The 16,301-nt window shown below is 40.3% G+C and overlaps 1 protein-coding gene across 1 annotated transcript in view; it reads left to right on the top strand.

The window, feature by feature from the left end:
- Positions 1-496: 496 nt before the first annotated feature.
- PROM1 (prominin 1) overlaps positions 497-16,301 on the top strand; it is a 116,979-nt gene continuing 101,174 nt past the window's right edge. Inside the window, exon 1 of the mRNA XM_063108050.1 lies at positions 497-716. Within this exon, the coding sequence (XP_062964120.1) occupies positions 497-716 (220 nt within the window). The remainder of the gene's footprint in view (positions 717-16,301) is intronic.

Below are 16,301 nucleotides of genomic sequence, written 5' to 3'. Positions count from 1 at the left end.
TTCCATGACCACATTGCCTTCTGTACACTGCCTGGTGTTTCATGGACCTGCAGAGGCTCTATTTTCTGAGTCTGGCTCCTTGGGGAAGGAGCTTCTGAATATGGCCCCTTGGGGAAGGACCTGGCCTTCATGCCTGTGGCTCTGGTGCAGGCTGTATGTTTGGTGTCCACCCACCCAGATTAGCTGAAGGACTTGCACTATGGTTTTGCAGCCTTCTCTCCAGGGCCGCTTCTGGTGCAGACGGGTTGCACGTGTTAGTGACTCTGCTACCATTTCTCTCCTTGCCAGGGATGGTACCTTGAGTGAATGACACCCTTGGAGAACACTCACCCGCGCCCTTGCCGCAAGCCAGCCCAGCCAAGAAACTGAAGACTCAGCAGATCCAGGGCCTCACTGCACCCCTTCTGCACAGGAACACTCCTGTCTTCCCCAAGGCTTCCAGCTCTGTGGAAGGAGACACCCAGTTCCTCCTCATGTTTGGGGGATCTTGGTAGCTATGGCCATCATACCTGGCTTACTGCTGCAGCTTGGGCTGTGCTGGAAAACCATTTCAGCAGGGCAGTCTTCACCCACAGATGCTTCTGGGGATTTGAATTATGAGTTGCCTACATCGATTTATGAGACCCAAGACAACATTACATCTGAACCCACTGACGTTCTCTTTCAAATGGTGCGGCTCTTTCTCAAAGTGGTGCAGCCGCATGCTTTCCCTGAAGGTAAGTGCTGATTGCAGGGAAAGACGGGCTTTGTCTTCAGACACATCCACCATACTGTTTTTTAATGACAATACATTTGGTATGTATTGTATTCAATATTCTAAAGTATGAGGTTCAAAGAGATTCATTTGCACAGTAGCAGAAAGTGTTTAGACCAATATTAAGAAGACTTTGTACTTGGTGAAATAGGCTGGCAGGAATATGAAAAGAAAAGGTACCAAACTATGTGGATACGTTGGTTTTCCAATTCTTTCCTTTACCTTTTTAGGGGTTCTCTTTTGTTTTGGTTAAAGCAATGAATTATTCTAAAGCACACACCAATGGTAAAAATTAGGGGAAAGTTAGGGTAAAAATGCAAATTCTTTGTCATCAGATGAGAAGTTAATAGTTAACTGGCATCTGATGGCCACGCTACCACTTAAAAGTTTAACTCTCTGCTGCAAAATGCAATTTTGACATTGCTTAGGGCAAGGACAGGCCTGTTCAAACCTGTTTACCAGATTAATTGTTTGCTAGGCCTGTTCAAACCTGTTTACCAGATTAATTGTTTGCTTCAGTTCTAAGATATTGGGTGTGAGGAAAGGCGGAATGGCCACTTTCCGGAATTTTCGCTGCATGGTGCTTTTGTTCTGTATGCACAGCTGTTTATCATTTTAGCCTTCTCACCATGTGAGCTCACAAGTTTTCAGGGGTATGTATTTGCAGGAACAGGATTATGAAAGTGAAATAGTCTGTAAGAAGTATCTGCTACTAGGGTTTGGCAGCCTTAAATTTTGACTGGATTAATGTTAGAGCTGACCTAAGCTTGTTCTTTAAACTACAAAGATTTGAATACTATCATTGATTATAAAATTTATAGTAATATTTATTATTTCCTTTAGCTGGTCAGCTGCTGTTCATAATAGGCTTAATAGTGTTAATCGTGTGCATGTGTGTGTGTGCGTGTGTGTGTGTGTGTGTGTGAGAGAGAGAGAAAGAGAGAGAGAGAGAGAGGGAGAGAAGAGAGAATGTATTTAGTGAATCTCATCACTTGTTTGGATCATGGGGAGTTTATAGATTTTCATTAAAATATATTTTGTTGAATTTTTTAATATTTGTCTTAGATTAACAAATTAAAACAATCTGAAGAGTAGCTGCCGTTTTTTTGTCAGTTTAAATTCAATTCAGTGAACTGGATTATTCTGAGCCCTTCTTGTGATTGATGAGAGCCCTGAACGAATGCTCCTTACTGTTTTTCTCGCTGCTTCATGGATCAAATTTGGAAATTTAAGAGACAGAAGTAGAAAATAAGCTCAGTTTATTTATTAACATTGAATACAAATTCACTGTTCTGATAGACATCTCTTATTTTATTCATATACTTAATATGTGTTGTTTAACAAATAAACACCTACTAGTGTTTTTAGTATTTGCTTCTTTGTTTTTTTTATGAAAGATGTAAAGATCAGTTGTTTAACATGAATTTACAACGACTTCTACAAAAACATTGGGAACCTTCCTATGTCTCATTGTAAGGCATACCATGTAATTAGTTAATTCCATAATCTCTTTCCACATGTTGTTCTAGTTTGCTCACTCTAGACTTCATGGGAAGGCTTCTTCTTACTTATTTTATAAGGGAAAGCAGTAGTTTTTAAAGCCATCATTCAAATGATCAGGTTAGAAGACATCCTTTAGCTTTACATAAACCTTCTGATGTGTTCTAAGGTTTTTGAAGTCTGACAATATTATTAGTCTAGAAGTAGGCATCTGAACAATTTAAATCCTAATGTAATCTGAGGGTGTTAGCCTAGTTTGTCTCTTGACCTTCATCAATACTTATTACCTTGGAGAAAGAAATTCCTAAAAATTTCAGCAGTAGATCAGAGCAGACCAGCATCACCCCTTTGGGAGGAAAAATTATTAGGTTACTTAAAGAATATAATATTGAATTTAACAAATGACATCTTGGAGTGCTGGTTTTCTTCCACCATCCCATTTTTTAAATATTCTTTCACCCAGTTACTAGATTTCATAATAGTCTTAAAGTGTCCACTAGGTGCTTTGCAATGTAAAGGACATGTATGAGACAATCACAGTTTTCTCATTTAGGGCCATTTCACAGGTATCAAATCATAGGTAGATGTCCTCATATTAGAAGATGCGAAAAACAAAACAAAACCCCCCAAACAAACAAGCAAATAAATGAGAAAGATTGTTCACATTTTTATTTATTAGTGTAATTAGCTTAGTATATTAACAAAACAGAAGCCTTCAGGACAAGTCCTCTATGGAGTAATGTCTTCACAGAAGATATTATCTCATAGGTATAATCTCATTTGAAAGAGGAGAGATGCTTTGAATGCACAGTTCCAGTGCAGCTTGATGAGTGGAAGAGAAGGGATGGCTCTGCAGCCTGGGTTCCCTCTTTTCTTACCACTGGACTGGGGAGTTTTTCACTTTTATATCCTATGTCCAGCCAAAAAGGTTTACCAGATTTTGCATTTGAAACTTTAAGAGAAGCCCATGTTGTACCTTTAATCAAAACAAGATGGAAAGGCCTTGTTTATCTGGGACTTGAGACAAAGCCCTCCTTCCTGGGCAGAAGAGATTGGTTTAGATCAGACCAGGAACACAGGTTGCCATATGACCCAGCAGAGTATATTCTAGAACCTGGTGTGGGTATTTCACAAATGTTAGCCCTGACCTGAAGCTGCAAGAGTGATGTTGTACACTGGACTTAGGCTCTCTGAGAAGAGAGCTATGCCTTCCATTTAGAGGAGTTGTTTGTTCATTCATTCTAACCAGAAAGGGCGTGGACGGCAGGATGACCAGGGGGAGTTCAGGAGAGGCTGTTCTGGGAAGAGGGAAGAGCATATCCAGAGTGAGGAGATGGGTGTGTCTTAGTGAATGTTTTAGTGCTTTTGGTCTGCTGTAACAAAATACCACAGACTGGGTGGCTTAAACAACAGACATCTATTTCTCACAGTTCTGGAGGCTGGGAAATCTGAGGTCAAGGTGCTAGAAGATTTGGTGTCTGAGGGCCCATATCCTGGTTTGTAGATGGCCACCTTCTGGCTGTATGCTCCCATGGGGTCCCACCTTTATTAACTAATCTAAGTCTAATCACCCACAAAGACCCCACCTTCAAATGCCATCACCTTGGAGGTTAGGGCTTCAACCTATGAATTTGAGGGGCACAAGACATTCATCCCATAACAATGGTGGGGGGAGATGGGTGCTCATGGAATAAGTTGGCCAGGGCTTAGGAGAGCCAAAGCTGGAGGCCCTTGACTGCCACTCCAGGGAGTTTTGTAGAGGGAAGGAAGGTAAGGCAGCATGCAAACAGAGGTTTCATTCATTGGAAGAGCATTTATTGGAAGTCTCTGCTCTCTGTGGTACACCTTGCTGGATGCTGTGAGCCAGGGTTTAATAAATGGAACCAGGTTTGGGGAAGAGGACATGACCGCAGGGAAGTGGAGGCTCTAGCAATGGTCCAGAGGGCAATATTCATGAACTTAGAATGATGAAAAGGTAATGGGAGAAAACAGAGGCAGTATCCATTTTATGTCCAAAGAACTTAATTTAAATTCTAGCTCATGCCTGTTACCTGCTGGGTGATCTTGGCCAAATTGTTTAACTTCCCAGCTCTCTTTTCTCTTAGGTGCAATATGACTGTAATTATAACCCACTTGCTGTAGACTGGATGCCTCCCCCCAACCTCACTGAGGCTTAATCTCCACTGTGACTGTTGAGGGTGGGAAATTCTGTTATGGTAATTGAAAGGTGGGGCCTTGAAGAGGTGGTTAGATTTGTAGGACCATGCCATAGAGAATTGGTTAATAATGGTCAGGGGCGTGGTTCTGAGGGCTTTAAAAGGGGAGCACGAAGAGTCTGTCCCCCTCTCTGCTCTGCCATTTTGCAATGTGATACTCTGCCGTCACTGTTGCCACCACTAAGGACCTCACCAAATGTGTTCCCTGGACTTTGGTCTTCTCAGCCACTGAAATTTATTTGTTTTCTCTATAAATCACCCAGTTTCATGTATTTTGTTATAAGACACAGGAACAGACTAATACACCACGTTATAGCTTTTATTTGTGAGGGTTAAATGAGGCAACGTGTGTAAAGCCTATGTCTAAACCTATGCCTGAAAAGCACAGAGAAAAATTCTCAATAATTGTAATAATTAGTATTAACTTCATTGTTTTAGAGGAAGATTTGATGCCAAGATTGGTGTAGGGAGGAGACATAGGAATAAGGAAGTGTCTTCTGGAGGGATCACTAAAATGTCCTTACTGCTGCTCCTTTGGGAACATTTTCTGTGGAGTTGCCTTGTAAAAAGCAGTTTTATTACTTTTGAAGTTAAATGAGCCGTGTCCCCTCAGCAAGCCCCACAGTAACAGATGTGGTCTAGAAGCCAAGGCTTGGATGCCATGCTAGTTTACTGAGTGGTCTTTACTCCTCTGCAAAAACATCTACATCTCACAAGCTCTTATCTTCCTCTGCTTTGTTGCTCTTTCCTGATGTCCCCAGTATCTGCTGCCTCCTCCCACCCCCCTGCCTCTGGCCTGCCCCACTCCTGCAGTCCTCATGGTAGAGAACCAGGCCACCGACGTCGTAGGCTTCAGGCCAGCTTCCTGGAGAGTGTCTGGGAATTCCCTCTTTTCCAGTCCCCGTTCTAAATTCCCAGGGAAAGCCTCTGCCCTGCCTGGGCCGATCACCAATCATGGACCCACTGAATGACTGTGGCCAGGGTTCCACTGTGTGGGCCTCGCCACTGTGAGCCATCATCATCACCATGGCTTCAGAGGCAGAGAGGGGTGGCTTCGAGGAAGGAGTGGCCAGACAGACAGACCCAGTAGGTGTGTCTATGCCGATGTCCACATCCACATAGACTTGGGCTCCAACACCTGTGTGCCCTGACTTAATTCTGACAAAGCCAGCATTGTGTCCTTTAGATCAGGTGACTCACATTGGCAATGGGCCTGCCGTAAATAAGGTCACAGAGGGAAAGAGCTAACAGCTGTTGATCCTCCATCCCCTGTGTCAGTCAGTTTGCTGGGCAGCCTACAGCTGTCATCTTGTTTCAGCCTGACAGTCATAATAGCAAACACTATTATGTGCTTTGCTAAGTGTTAACTCGTTTTATTGTCCCAACAACTTTGAGATATAGACAATGATGGTAGATGGTGGTATTTCGATTTATTATACTCCCCTTTACAGGTTGGAAAACTAAATCAGGAAGAGATTACATGTTCAAGGCACATACTAGCAACTGGCAGATTGAGAAACCCTCATATCTAGGACTAGTTATTTCTTATATAATCCACTGCTACTTTGTGGTTAATTTGTTTTCCTCTGATTTTGCTGTGGTACTTTTAAGATGACCATGGGTTATTATGGAAAATAGGAACAGTTTTCACATTAAAAGTGTGCATTGTAGGTTATCTGATGTGGATGGTGAGTTGTGTCATTTTCAATTTTATTTGGCTGTGATGAATTGGCTTAAGTTATCAGCACCACACTCTCCCGAGTGAGCCACGGGCTGGTCCCTTGGCTTAAGTTATGACCCAGCTCTGAGCCATTCTAATGGAGTAAGCAAAGGGGAAAAAAAAACCTCTTTTTAAAAAAAATTTTATAAAGGCCAAGAGATGCTTTTAGTTTTACAAAAAATCTCTAAAATTATTCTCCACCTTGTTTTGGTATATTTTTTAAGTTAAATTTTAGGATGGTTGACCTATTTCCTACAGTATTTTCAGCTGATCACATATGCACCCGGGATCTGGTACATGTGGGAGTGAGATGGGTAAGTGGTAGATGTGGGGAAGAGGGAAGAATTAAGCTTGGGTTTCAATGGAATTTGAGATGCCATTAGCACATTATAGTAAGTATGAAAGCTCTCTCTGTTGCAGGCAACAGAAACCTATTAGCTAAGATAGTCAAAAAAAAGGAGATTTATCATCAGGACCCCAGGTCGGCTCATGTCCACATAGACTCAGGATCCAACACCTGTGTATCCTGACTTAATTCTGACAAAGCCAGCATTGTGTCCTTTAGATCAGGTGACTCACATTGGCAATGGGCCTGCCATAAATAAGGTCACAGAGGGAAAGAGCTAACAGCTATTGATCCTCCGTCCCCTGTGTCAGTCCGTTTGCTGGGCAGTGTACCGCTGTCATCTCATTTCAGCCCAACAGTCATAATAGCAAACACTATTATGTGCCCACTTTAAGGGATTTAGATAAATCAACAGCCCTACGAGCTAGGAACTATTAGTATCTCATTTTACAGATGAGGAAGCTGAGTCTCAGAGGACTAATAACTTGCCCTGGGTCCTTCAACTGCTCAGTGGCAGAAGCAGGGTTTGAGGACAAGCAGGCTGGATTTAGAGTCCAAGCTCATAATCACTGCTTTTATTTTGGTGATAAGGAAAGTGAGACTCAGAGATGTTAAGGGAGTGTCCCAACGTCACACAGACACTGATGACTTAAGAGACTGAGTGAAGACTTGACTCAGGGTCCTGTGACTCCCGAGCCTGAGCTCTTCTCCATGTGCTGCCCATGTTGCCTCCGTGGAGGAGGAAATGTCCTGGACATCACCCGTGACCCGTGAGTGTGGGGTGCTTTTGGGTGGGAGGTGATGTGTGCACAAATTGTAATGAATACTCCTAATCCTTCTTATGTTTTCAGCTTCATAGGACAGCTTTTGTAGCTAACCTGAAAAACTCATCCTGTGCACTATTGTCCCCTTACCTTGTCTACCATGTCTGACTGAAATGCAACGCTGTGTTTCCATAAGTAAAAAATAGAGTCAGGCTGTGTGCCGCCGGGAAATGTCCTGCGAAAGACACAAGAAGAAAAGCTTCTTGCTCTGCTGATCTCCAGCGATGATGTCCCTTCAGGAGGACTTCAAATCCATGCAGGGAACAGGAGAGGAAGTATTAGTATAGATAAAGAGGGGCGCCACAGCAGCAGCTGGATGTAGCCAATGTGGCATCAATCCTGACTTGTCTGCTGGGGTTGAGCAGAAGTGAAGGCTTAAAATCTGCGCTTGGAGGAGCAGCAGCAAAGTGCGGTCCTCACAGGGTGGTGCCAGGTCACCCACAGTGCAGGAGGGATATTACCAGGAGAGGTGGCCACGTGCCCTCTGCCTGCCTGGGATCTAGATTCAGAATAGAGCCCCATGGTCCTAGTGATGGTGAAGAGCCCATGCCCAGGAGCAGCTGCCTGGGTATGAATCCCAGCTCCGGTGTTTACTAGCTCTGTGATGTGGGGCTAGTTCCTTAAACTCTCTGTTCCTTAGCTTTCCCTCTGTAAAATAGAAATACAGTTAGCCCTCTGTATCTGTAGACTCCACATCCACGGATACAGGGGACCAACTGGGGGACTTCAGCATCCTCGGATTTTGATATCCACAGGGGTCCTGGAACCAGTTCTCCCTGGATGCTCAGGGACCACTGTAACAATAATAGTCTCTACTTTTTGGGTCATTATAATAATTAAATAATAATATTTATAAAGCACTTAGAATAAGTGCTTGATAGATAGTAAGTGCTATATGAGTGTTTGTCAAATGAAATATGAATGTATAAACACCATATTTATTAAAGGTATTAAATTGATCTCAGGTCTTGGTGATCAAATGGACAAAAGAAGTATTTATTTGACTCTCACTTTATTGGTTTCCTAGGGCAGCTGTAACAAATGATCACAAACTGGGTAGCTTAAAACAGCAGAAATTTATTCTCTCACAGTTTTGGAGGCCAGAAGTCTAAAATCAAGGTACGGGTAGGGCCGTGCTCTCTCTGAAGGCTCTGGGGGAGAATTGTCCTTGCATCTTCCAGCTTCTGATGGCTCTACGTGTGCCTTGGCCTGTGGTAGGATCCCTGCTGTCTCTGTCTTCACATGACCATCTTCTGTGTCTCTGGGCCAAATCTCCCTCTTTTTTCTTTCATAAGGACACCTGCCATTGGATTTAGGGCCCACCCTAGTCCGGGATGTTATCTCAAGAACCTTGATTAGGTCTGCAAAACCCTTTTTTCCAAATAAGGTCTCATTCACAGGTTCTGGGGCTTAGGTCTTGGGTATATCATTTTGCGGGCCACCACTCAGCACACTGTACCTATATATTCTTATTTAGTTCTCCCAGTAACCCCACACAGCTCAGAGATGTTAAGTAATGTGCCTAAAGTTATATTTCTAGACAATAATGTAAACAGACTGAAATCTGCCTGATTCCAAGTGCTTGCGTCTCAATTCTGCAGATATGTAATGGGCTCCTATTGGGTGCCCACCTGGGCTGTTGGGCAGGTGGTGTTGACTGGGTTCCCCTGCTCTCAAAAGGCTGACATTCAGCTGAGGAGACCCCCACCTGTACAGTCATCTGTGACACAGAGCAGAGTGGTCCACACTCACTGTGATGTAGGAATAGTGTGCTCACTGCTGTCCAGAGGAGGGATGAGTCGTGGTGGGCAATCAGAGAACTGAGCTGTGAGTGTGTGGAAGAGTTCAAGAAGCAGAGAGCATTCCAGGTGGAGGGAACTGCACAAGCAGAGGCCTGATGGATGCAGGTTGACCCGTGGGCTCATAGGAAATGGTCTGGGGAGCAGCGAGGCTAGAGCCCTGCATGTCTGGGAGGTCATGAAGGCATGAGCCCAGGAGTAGCTTGTCGGCAGATGGCAGACAGGGTCTGCAGTGTCATTCTGACATGTCTGCATGGGGTTCTGTAGACAGTGGAGAGTGGGCACTACTCAGACTTCCTGTAATCCTGACCAAAGCTTCATGAAGGAGGCCATGGGGAGTTTGCATCAGCCACGGAGCCTGTTTCAGGAAATTCTCGTGTACGTTTGGACATTAGTGGCCTATCTCAGTGCTACTCAAAGTGTGGTTCTCTTTATCATGTTCCTCTGTCCTCTGCATTTCCAGGGAGCTTGCTAGAAATGCAGATTATTGTGCACCCACCCACCTACTAAATCAGTATCTCCTATTTTTATTGAAACATTATTGATTATACATATTTGTGGAGTACAGAGTTGAATACAATACCTGTGTACAATATGTGATGATCAAATCAGGATAATTAGAATATTCATCATTGCAAAACGTAATCGTTCTTTGTGACCATTAGCCAATTTCTCTATTGGTTTATTTTTTAGCTCCTGCTTATGAGTAAGGACATGCAGTATTTCTCTTTCTGTGCCTGGCTTATTTCATTTAACATAATTTTCTCCAAGCTCATTCATGCTGCTGCGAATGGCAGAATTTCATTTTTTTTATGGCTGAGCAGTATTCCATTGTGTATATACACCACATTTTCCTTATCCGGTCATCCACTGATGGACATTTAGGTTGGTTCCATATCTTGGCTCTTGTAAACAGAGCTGCGATGAACATGGAGTGTAGTATCCCCTTCAGCATGATGATCCCATTCCTTTGGGTATATGCCCAGTAGTGGGATTGCTAGATTATATGGTATTTCCATCTGTAGATATATGAGAAACTTCCATACTGTTGTCCATAATGGCTGCACTAATTTACAGTCTCAGCAACAACATAGAAGGGTTTCCCTTTCTCTGCATCCTCATCTGCATTTGTTATTCTCTGTCTTTTTGATAATAGCCAGTATAACTGGGGTGAGATGATATGTCAATGTGGTTTTGATTTGCATTTCCCTGATGTTTAGGGACGTTGAGCATTTTTTCATGTGCCTGTTGGCCATTTGTATGTCTTCCTTTGACAAATGTCTATTGAGCATCTTTGCCCATTTATTAATCTGATTATTTTTTTACTAAGTTATTTGAGTTCCTTGTATGTTCTGGAGATTAATCCTTTGTTAGATATATGGCTTGCAGGTATTTTCTCCCATTCTGTAGGTTTGTCTTTTCACTCTATTGATTGTTTCCTTGGCAGTGCAGAAGCTTTTTTGCCTTATATAATCCCATTTTATTTTTTTATTTTGTTGCCTGTGCTTTTGAGGTCTTATTCATAAAGTCTTTGCCCAGTCCTGCATCCCAAAGTGTTTCCCCTGTGTTTTCTTCTAGGAGTTTTATAGTTTCAGGTCTTATATTTAAATCTTTATCCATTTTGAGTTGATTTTGGTATGTGGTGAGAGGTATGGGTTTAGTTTCATTCTTCTACATGTGGATACCCAGTTGTCCCAGCACCATTTATTGAAGATGCTGTCCTTTCTCCAATATATGTTCTTGGTGTCTGTCAAAGATCAGTTGGCTGTAAGTATGTGGATTGATTTCTGGGTTCTCAATTCTGTTCCACTGGTCCATGTATCTGTTTCTATGCCAGTACCATGGCTACTATAGCTTTGTAGTAAATTTGAACTCAGGTAGTTTAATGCTTCTGGCTTTATTTATTTGTTTATGCTCAGGATTGTTTTGGCTATTTGGGGACTTTTGTTTTTCCATATGAATGTTAGGATGTTTTTCCCTATTTTTGTGAAGAATGTCATTGGTATTTTGATGGAGATTGCATTGAATCTGTAGATAACTTTGGATAGTATGGACATTTTCACAACACTAATTCTTCCAATCTATGAACATGGAATGTCTTTCCATCTTTTTGTGTCCTCTTTAATTTCTTTCAGCAGTGATTTGTAGTTCTCATTGTAGAGATCTTTCACTTCCTTGGTTAAATATATTCCTAGATATTTTATTTTCTCGATAGCTATTGTAAATGTGCTTGCATTTTTGATTTCTTTTTCTGTTAGTTCTTTGTTGGAGTATTAAAATATACTGATTTTTGTGTATTGATTTTGTATCTTGCAACTTTACCAAATTCATTTATCAGCTCTAAGAGTTTTTTGGTAGAATCTTTAGGTTTTTCTATATATAGGATCGTATCATCTGCACACAGGGACAATTTGATTTCATCTTTTCCAATCTGGATGCCTTTTATTTCTTTCTCTTGCCTGATTGCTCTGAATAGTACTTCCAATACTCTTGTTAAATAGGAGTGGTGCGAATGGGCATCCTTGCTTGGTTTCTGTCTTAAAGGAAAAGATTTCAGCTTCTCGCCATTCAGGATGATATTGGCCGAGGGTTTGTTGTGTACGGCTTTTATTATGTTGAGATACTTTCCTTCTATACGTAATTTGTTGAGAGTCTATCATAAGGGATGTTGAATTTTGTCTGATGCTTTTTCAGCACCTATTAAAATCACATGGCTTATGTCCTTGATTCAGTTGGTATGATGGATCACATTTATTGATGTGTGTATATTGAACCATCCTTGCATCCCTGGAATGAATGTCACTTGATCATGATGTATAATCATTTTGATGAGGTGCTGTTTTCTATTTGCTAATATATTGTTGAGGATTTTTGTTTCTATGTTCATCAAGGATATGGGATGGTAGTTTTCTTTTTTTGTTATACCTTTTCTAATTTTAGTATCAGGTTGATGCCGGCCTCATAGAATGAGTTTGGGAGAATAGCCTCTGTTTCAATTTTTTAGAATAGTTTGAAAAGGATTGTTATTAATTTTTCTTCAAAGGTTTGGCAGAATTTAGCAGTGAAGCCATCTGGTCCTGGGATTTTCTTTTTTTGAAGACTGCTAATTATCAGTTCAATTTCATTGCTCATTACTGGTCTGTTCAGGCTTTCTATTTCCTCTTAGTCCAGTTTTGGCAGTTTGTACATGTCCAGAAATTTGTCCATTCCTCCAGGTTTTCAAATTTGTTAGAGTATAGTTGTTTATAATAGTCTCTAATGATTCTTTGTATTTCTGTGGTATGAGGTGTAATGTCTCCTTTTTCATTTCTGATTTTTGTTATTTGGGTGTTATCTCTTTTTTTAATTAGTCTAGCTAATGATTTGTCTATTTTACCTTCTCAAGAAACCAACGTTTTTGTTTCATTGATCTTTTGTATCATTTTGGGGGGATTCTATTTCATTTAGCTCTCCTCTGACAATTATTCCTTTCTGTCTACTAATTTTGGGATTAGAATTTTTTTGTTTTTCCAGTTCTTTGAGTTGTAACTGTAGATTGTTTATTTGAAGTCTTTCTATTTATTTATTTATTTTTGTGGCTGAACTGTATGGAGATCCAAACCCTTGACCGTGGTGTTACAACACTGTGCACTAACCAACTGAGTTAACTAGCCAGGCTTAAGAGCTTAATTTTTTTTTTTTTTTTTTTTTTTTTTTTTTTTTTTTTGTGGCTGGCCAGTATAGGGATCCATACAAACCTTTGACCTTGGTGTGTCTTCCTGTTCTTTTGATGTAAGCATTTATTGCAATGAACTTCCCTCTTCATACTGATTTTGCAGTATCAATAGGTTTTGGTATAATACATGTTTATTTTCATTAGTCTCAAGAATATTTTTGATTTCCTGTTTAATTTCTTCTTTGACCCACAGGTCATTCAGGTGTTTGTTGTTTAATTTCCCTGTATATGTATAGTTTTCAAAGTTTCACTTATTATTGATTTCTAGTTTTAATCCATTGTGGTCTGAAAAGATACTTGGAATTTTTAAAAATTTGTTGAGACTTGATTTGTGACTTAACATATGGTCTATCCTGGAGAATGTTCCATGTGCTGATGAAAAGAATGTGTAATTTGTAGTTGTTGGATGAAATGTTCTGTAGATGTTTGCCAAGTCCACTTGGTCTAAAATGTAGTTTAAATCCAAACACTGTACTAAATGTAGTGTTTCTCTGTTGATTTGTTGTCTAGATGATCTATCAAATGTTGAGAGAGGTGTGTTGAGGTCTCCAACTATTGTTGTATTGGAGTCTATCTCTTTCTGTCTTTAGGCCTTACAGTGTTTATATATCTTGGTGCGCTGATGTTTAATGCATATATATTTGTGATTGTTATACCCTCTTGCTAGATAGATCCTATTAACCTTATATAATGACCTTCTTTGTCTCTTTTTATAGTTTTTGGTTTAATGTCTATTTTATCCTATATAAGAATAGCTATTCCTGCTCATTTCCATTTGTGTGGTATATCTTTTTCCATTGCTTCACTATTTATCTGTGTAAATTCTTTACAGGTGAGGTGAGTTTCTTGTAGGCAGCATATGGTTGGGTCTAGTTTTTTAATCCATTCATCTAATCTATGTCTCTTGAGTGGATAATGAATCTATTTACATTCAGGGTTGTTATTGAAAGGTGTTTTCTTACTGCTGGTGTTTTATAATGTTTTGTTTGATTGTTTTAAATATCTTTTGTTCCTTTTTTCCCTTTTTTTGTTTGTCTTCAGTGTTTATTGGTTTTTTGGAGTAGTAAGGTATAGTTTCTTTCTCTTTCTCATTTGCATATGTGCTCTATCAGTGGGTTTAATTCTTTCTTGTGTATTCATATTGGTGATTATTGTTTTTTTGTTTTCCAGAAGCAGGACTCCTTTTAGAATTTCTTGTAGGGCTGGTCATGTGGTGTTGAACTCCTGTGGTTTCTTTTTTTCGGGGAAAAACACTATTTCTCCTTTCTGAGGTATAGCCCTGCTGGGTATAGCATTCTCAGCTGGCAGTTTTTTTTCTTTTAGTATTTTTTTTTTTTTTTTTGGATTGGATTTTATTTATTTATTTATTTTTTTAAATTTTATTTTGTCGATATACATTGTGGCTGATTATTGCTCCCCATCACCAAAACCTCCCTCCCTTCTCCCTCCCCCCTCCCCCCCAACAATGTCCTTTCTGTTTGCTTGTCGTATCAACTTCAAATAATTGTGGTTGTTATATCTTCTTCCCCCCCCCCCCGGTTTGTGTGTGTGTGTGTGTGAATTTATATATTAATTTTTAGCTCCCACCAATAAGTGAGAACATGTGGTATTTCTCTTTCTGTGCCTGACTTGTTTCACTTAATATAATTCTCTCAAGGTCCATCCATGTTGTTGCAAATGGCAGTATTTCATTCGTTTTTATAGCTGAGTAGTATTCCATTGTGTAGATGTACCACATTTTCCGTATCCACTCATCCGATGATGGGCATTTGGGCTGGTTCCAACCCTTGGCTATTGTAAAGAGTGCTGCGATAAACATTGGGAAACAGGTATACCTTCGACTTGATGATTTCCATTCCTCTGGGTATATACCCAACAGTGGGATAGCTGGGTCGTATGGTAGATTTATCTGCAATTGTTTGAGGAACCTCCATACCATTTTCCATAGAGGCTGCACCATTTTGCAGTCCCACCAACAATGTATGAGAGTTCCTTTTTCTCCGCAGCCTCGCCAGCATTTATCGTTCATAGTCTTTTGCATTTTAGCCATCCTAACTGGGGTGAGATGGTATCTCAGTGTGGTTTTGATTTGCATTTCCCGGATGCTGAGTGATGTTGAGCATTTTTTCATATGTCTGTTGACCATTTGTATATCTTCCTTAGAGAAATGCCTACTTAGCTCTTTTGCCCATTTTTTAATCGGGTTGTTTGTTTTCTTCTTGTAAAGTTGTTTGAGTTCCTTATATATTCTGGATATTAATCCTTTGTCAGATATATATTTTGCAAATATTTTCTCCCACTCTGTTGGTTGTCTTTTAACTCTTTTAATTGTTTCTTTTGCTGTGCAGAAGCTTTTTAGTTTGATATAATCCCATTTGTTTATTTTTCCTTTGGTTGCCCGTGCTTTTGGGGTCGTATTCATGAAGTCTGTGCCCAGTCCTATTTCCTGAAGTGTTTCTCCTATGTTTTCTTTAAGAAGTTTTATTGTTTCAGGGTGTATATTTAAATCCTTAATCCATTTTGAGTTGATTTTAGTATACGGCGAGAGGTATGGATCTAGTTTCATTCTCCTACATATGGATATCCAGTTATCCCAGCACCATTTGCTGAAGAGGCAGTCCCTTCCCCAGTGAATAGGCTTGGTGCCTTTGTCAAAGATCAGATGGCAGTAAGTGTGTGGGTTGATTTCTGGATTCTCTATTCTATTCCATTGGTCAGTGTGTCTGTTTTTATGCCAGTACCATACTGTTTTGGTTATTATAGCTTTGTAGTATAGCTTAAAGTCAGGTAGTGTTATGCCTCCAGCTTTATTTTTTTTGCTCAGCATTGCTTTGGCTATGCGTGGTCTTTTATTGTTCCATATAAATGTCTGGATAGTTTTTTCCATTCCTGAGAAAAATGTCTTTGGAATTTTGATGGGGATTGCATTGAATTTGTATATCACTTTGGGTAGTATGGACATTTTCACTATGTTGATTCTTCCAATCCAAGAGCATGGGATATCTTTCCATCTTCTTGTATCCTCTCTAATTTCTCTCAGCAGTGGTTTGTAGTTCTCATTATAGAGATTTTTCACCTCCTTGGTTAACTCAATTCCTAAGTATTTTATTTTTTTGGTGGCTATTGTAAATGGGCAGGCTTTCTTGATTTCTCGTTCTGCATGTTCACTATTGGAGAAAAGAAATGCTACTGATTTTTGTGTGTTGATTTTGTATCCTGCTACTGTGCTGAAATCATTTATCAATTCCAAGAGTTTTTTTGTAGAGGTTTTAGGCTGTTCGATATATAGGATCATGTCATCTGCAAACAGGGACAGTTTGACTTCATCTTTTCCAATCTGGATGCCCTTTATTTCCTTTTCTTCTCTGATTGCTCTGGCTAGTACTTCCAACACTATGTTGAATAAGAGTGGTGAGAGTGGGCATCC

The sequence above is a fragment of the Cynocephalus volans genome, chromosome 9, assembly GCF_027409185.1.
Source record: "Cynocephalus volans isolate mCynVol1 chromosome 9, mCynVol1.pri, whole genome shotgun sequence".
NCBI classification, from domain to species: Eukaryota; Metazoa; Chordata; class Mammalia; order Dermoptera; family Cynocephalidae; genus Cynocephalus; species Cynocephalus volans.
The sequence above is the reverse complement of the archived record's forward strand: the minus strand, read 5'-3'. Positions and strand labels throughout refer to the sequence as shown.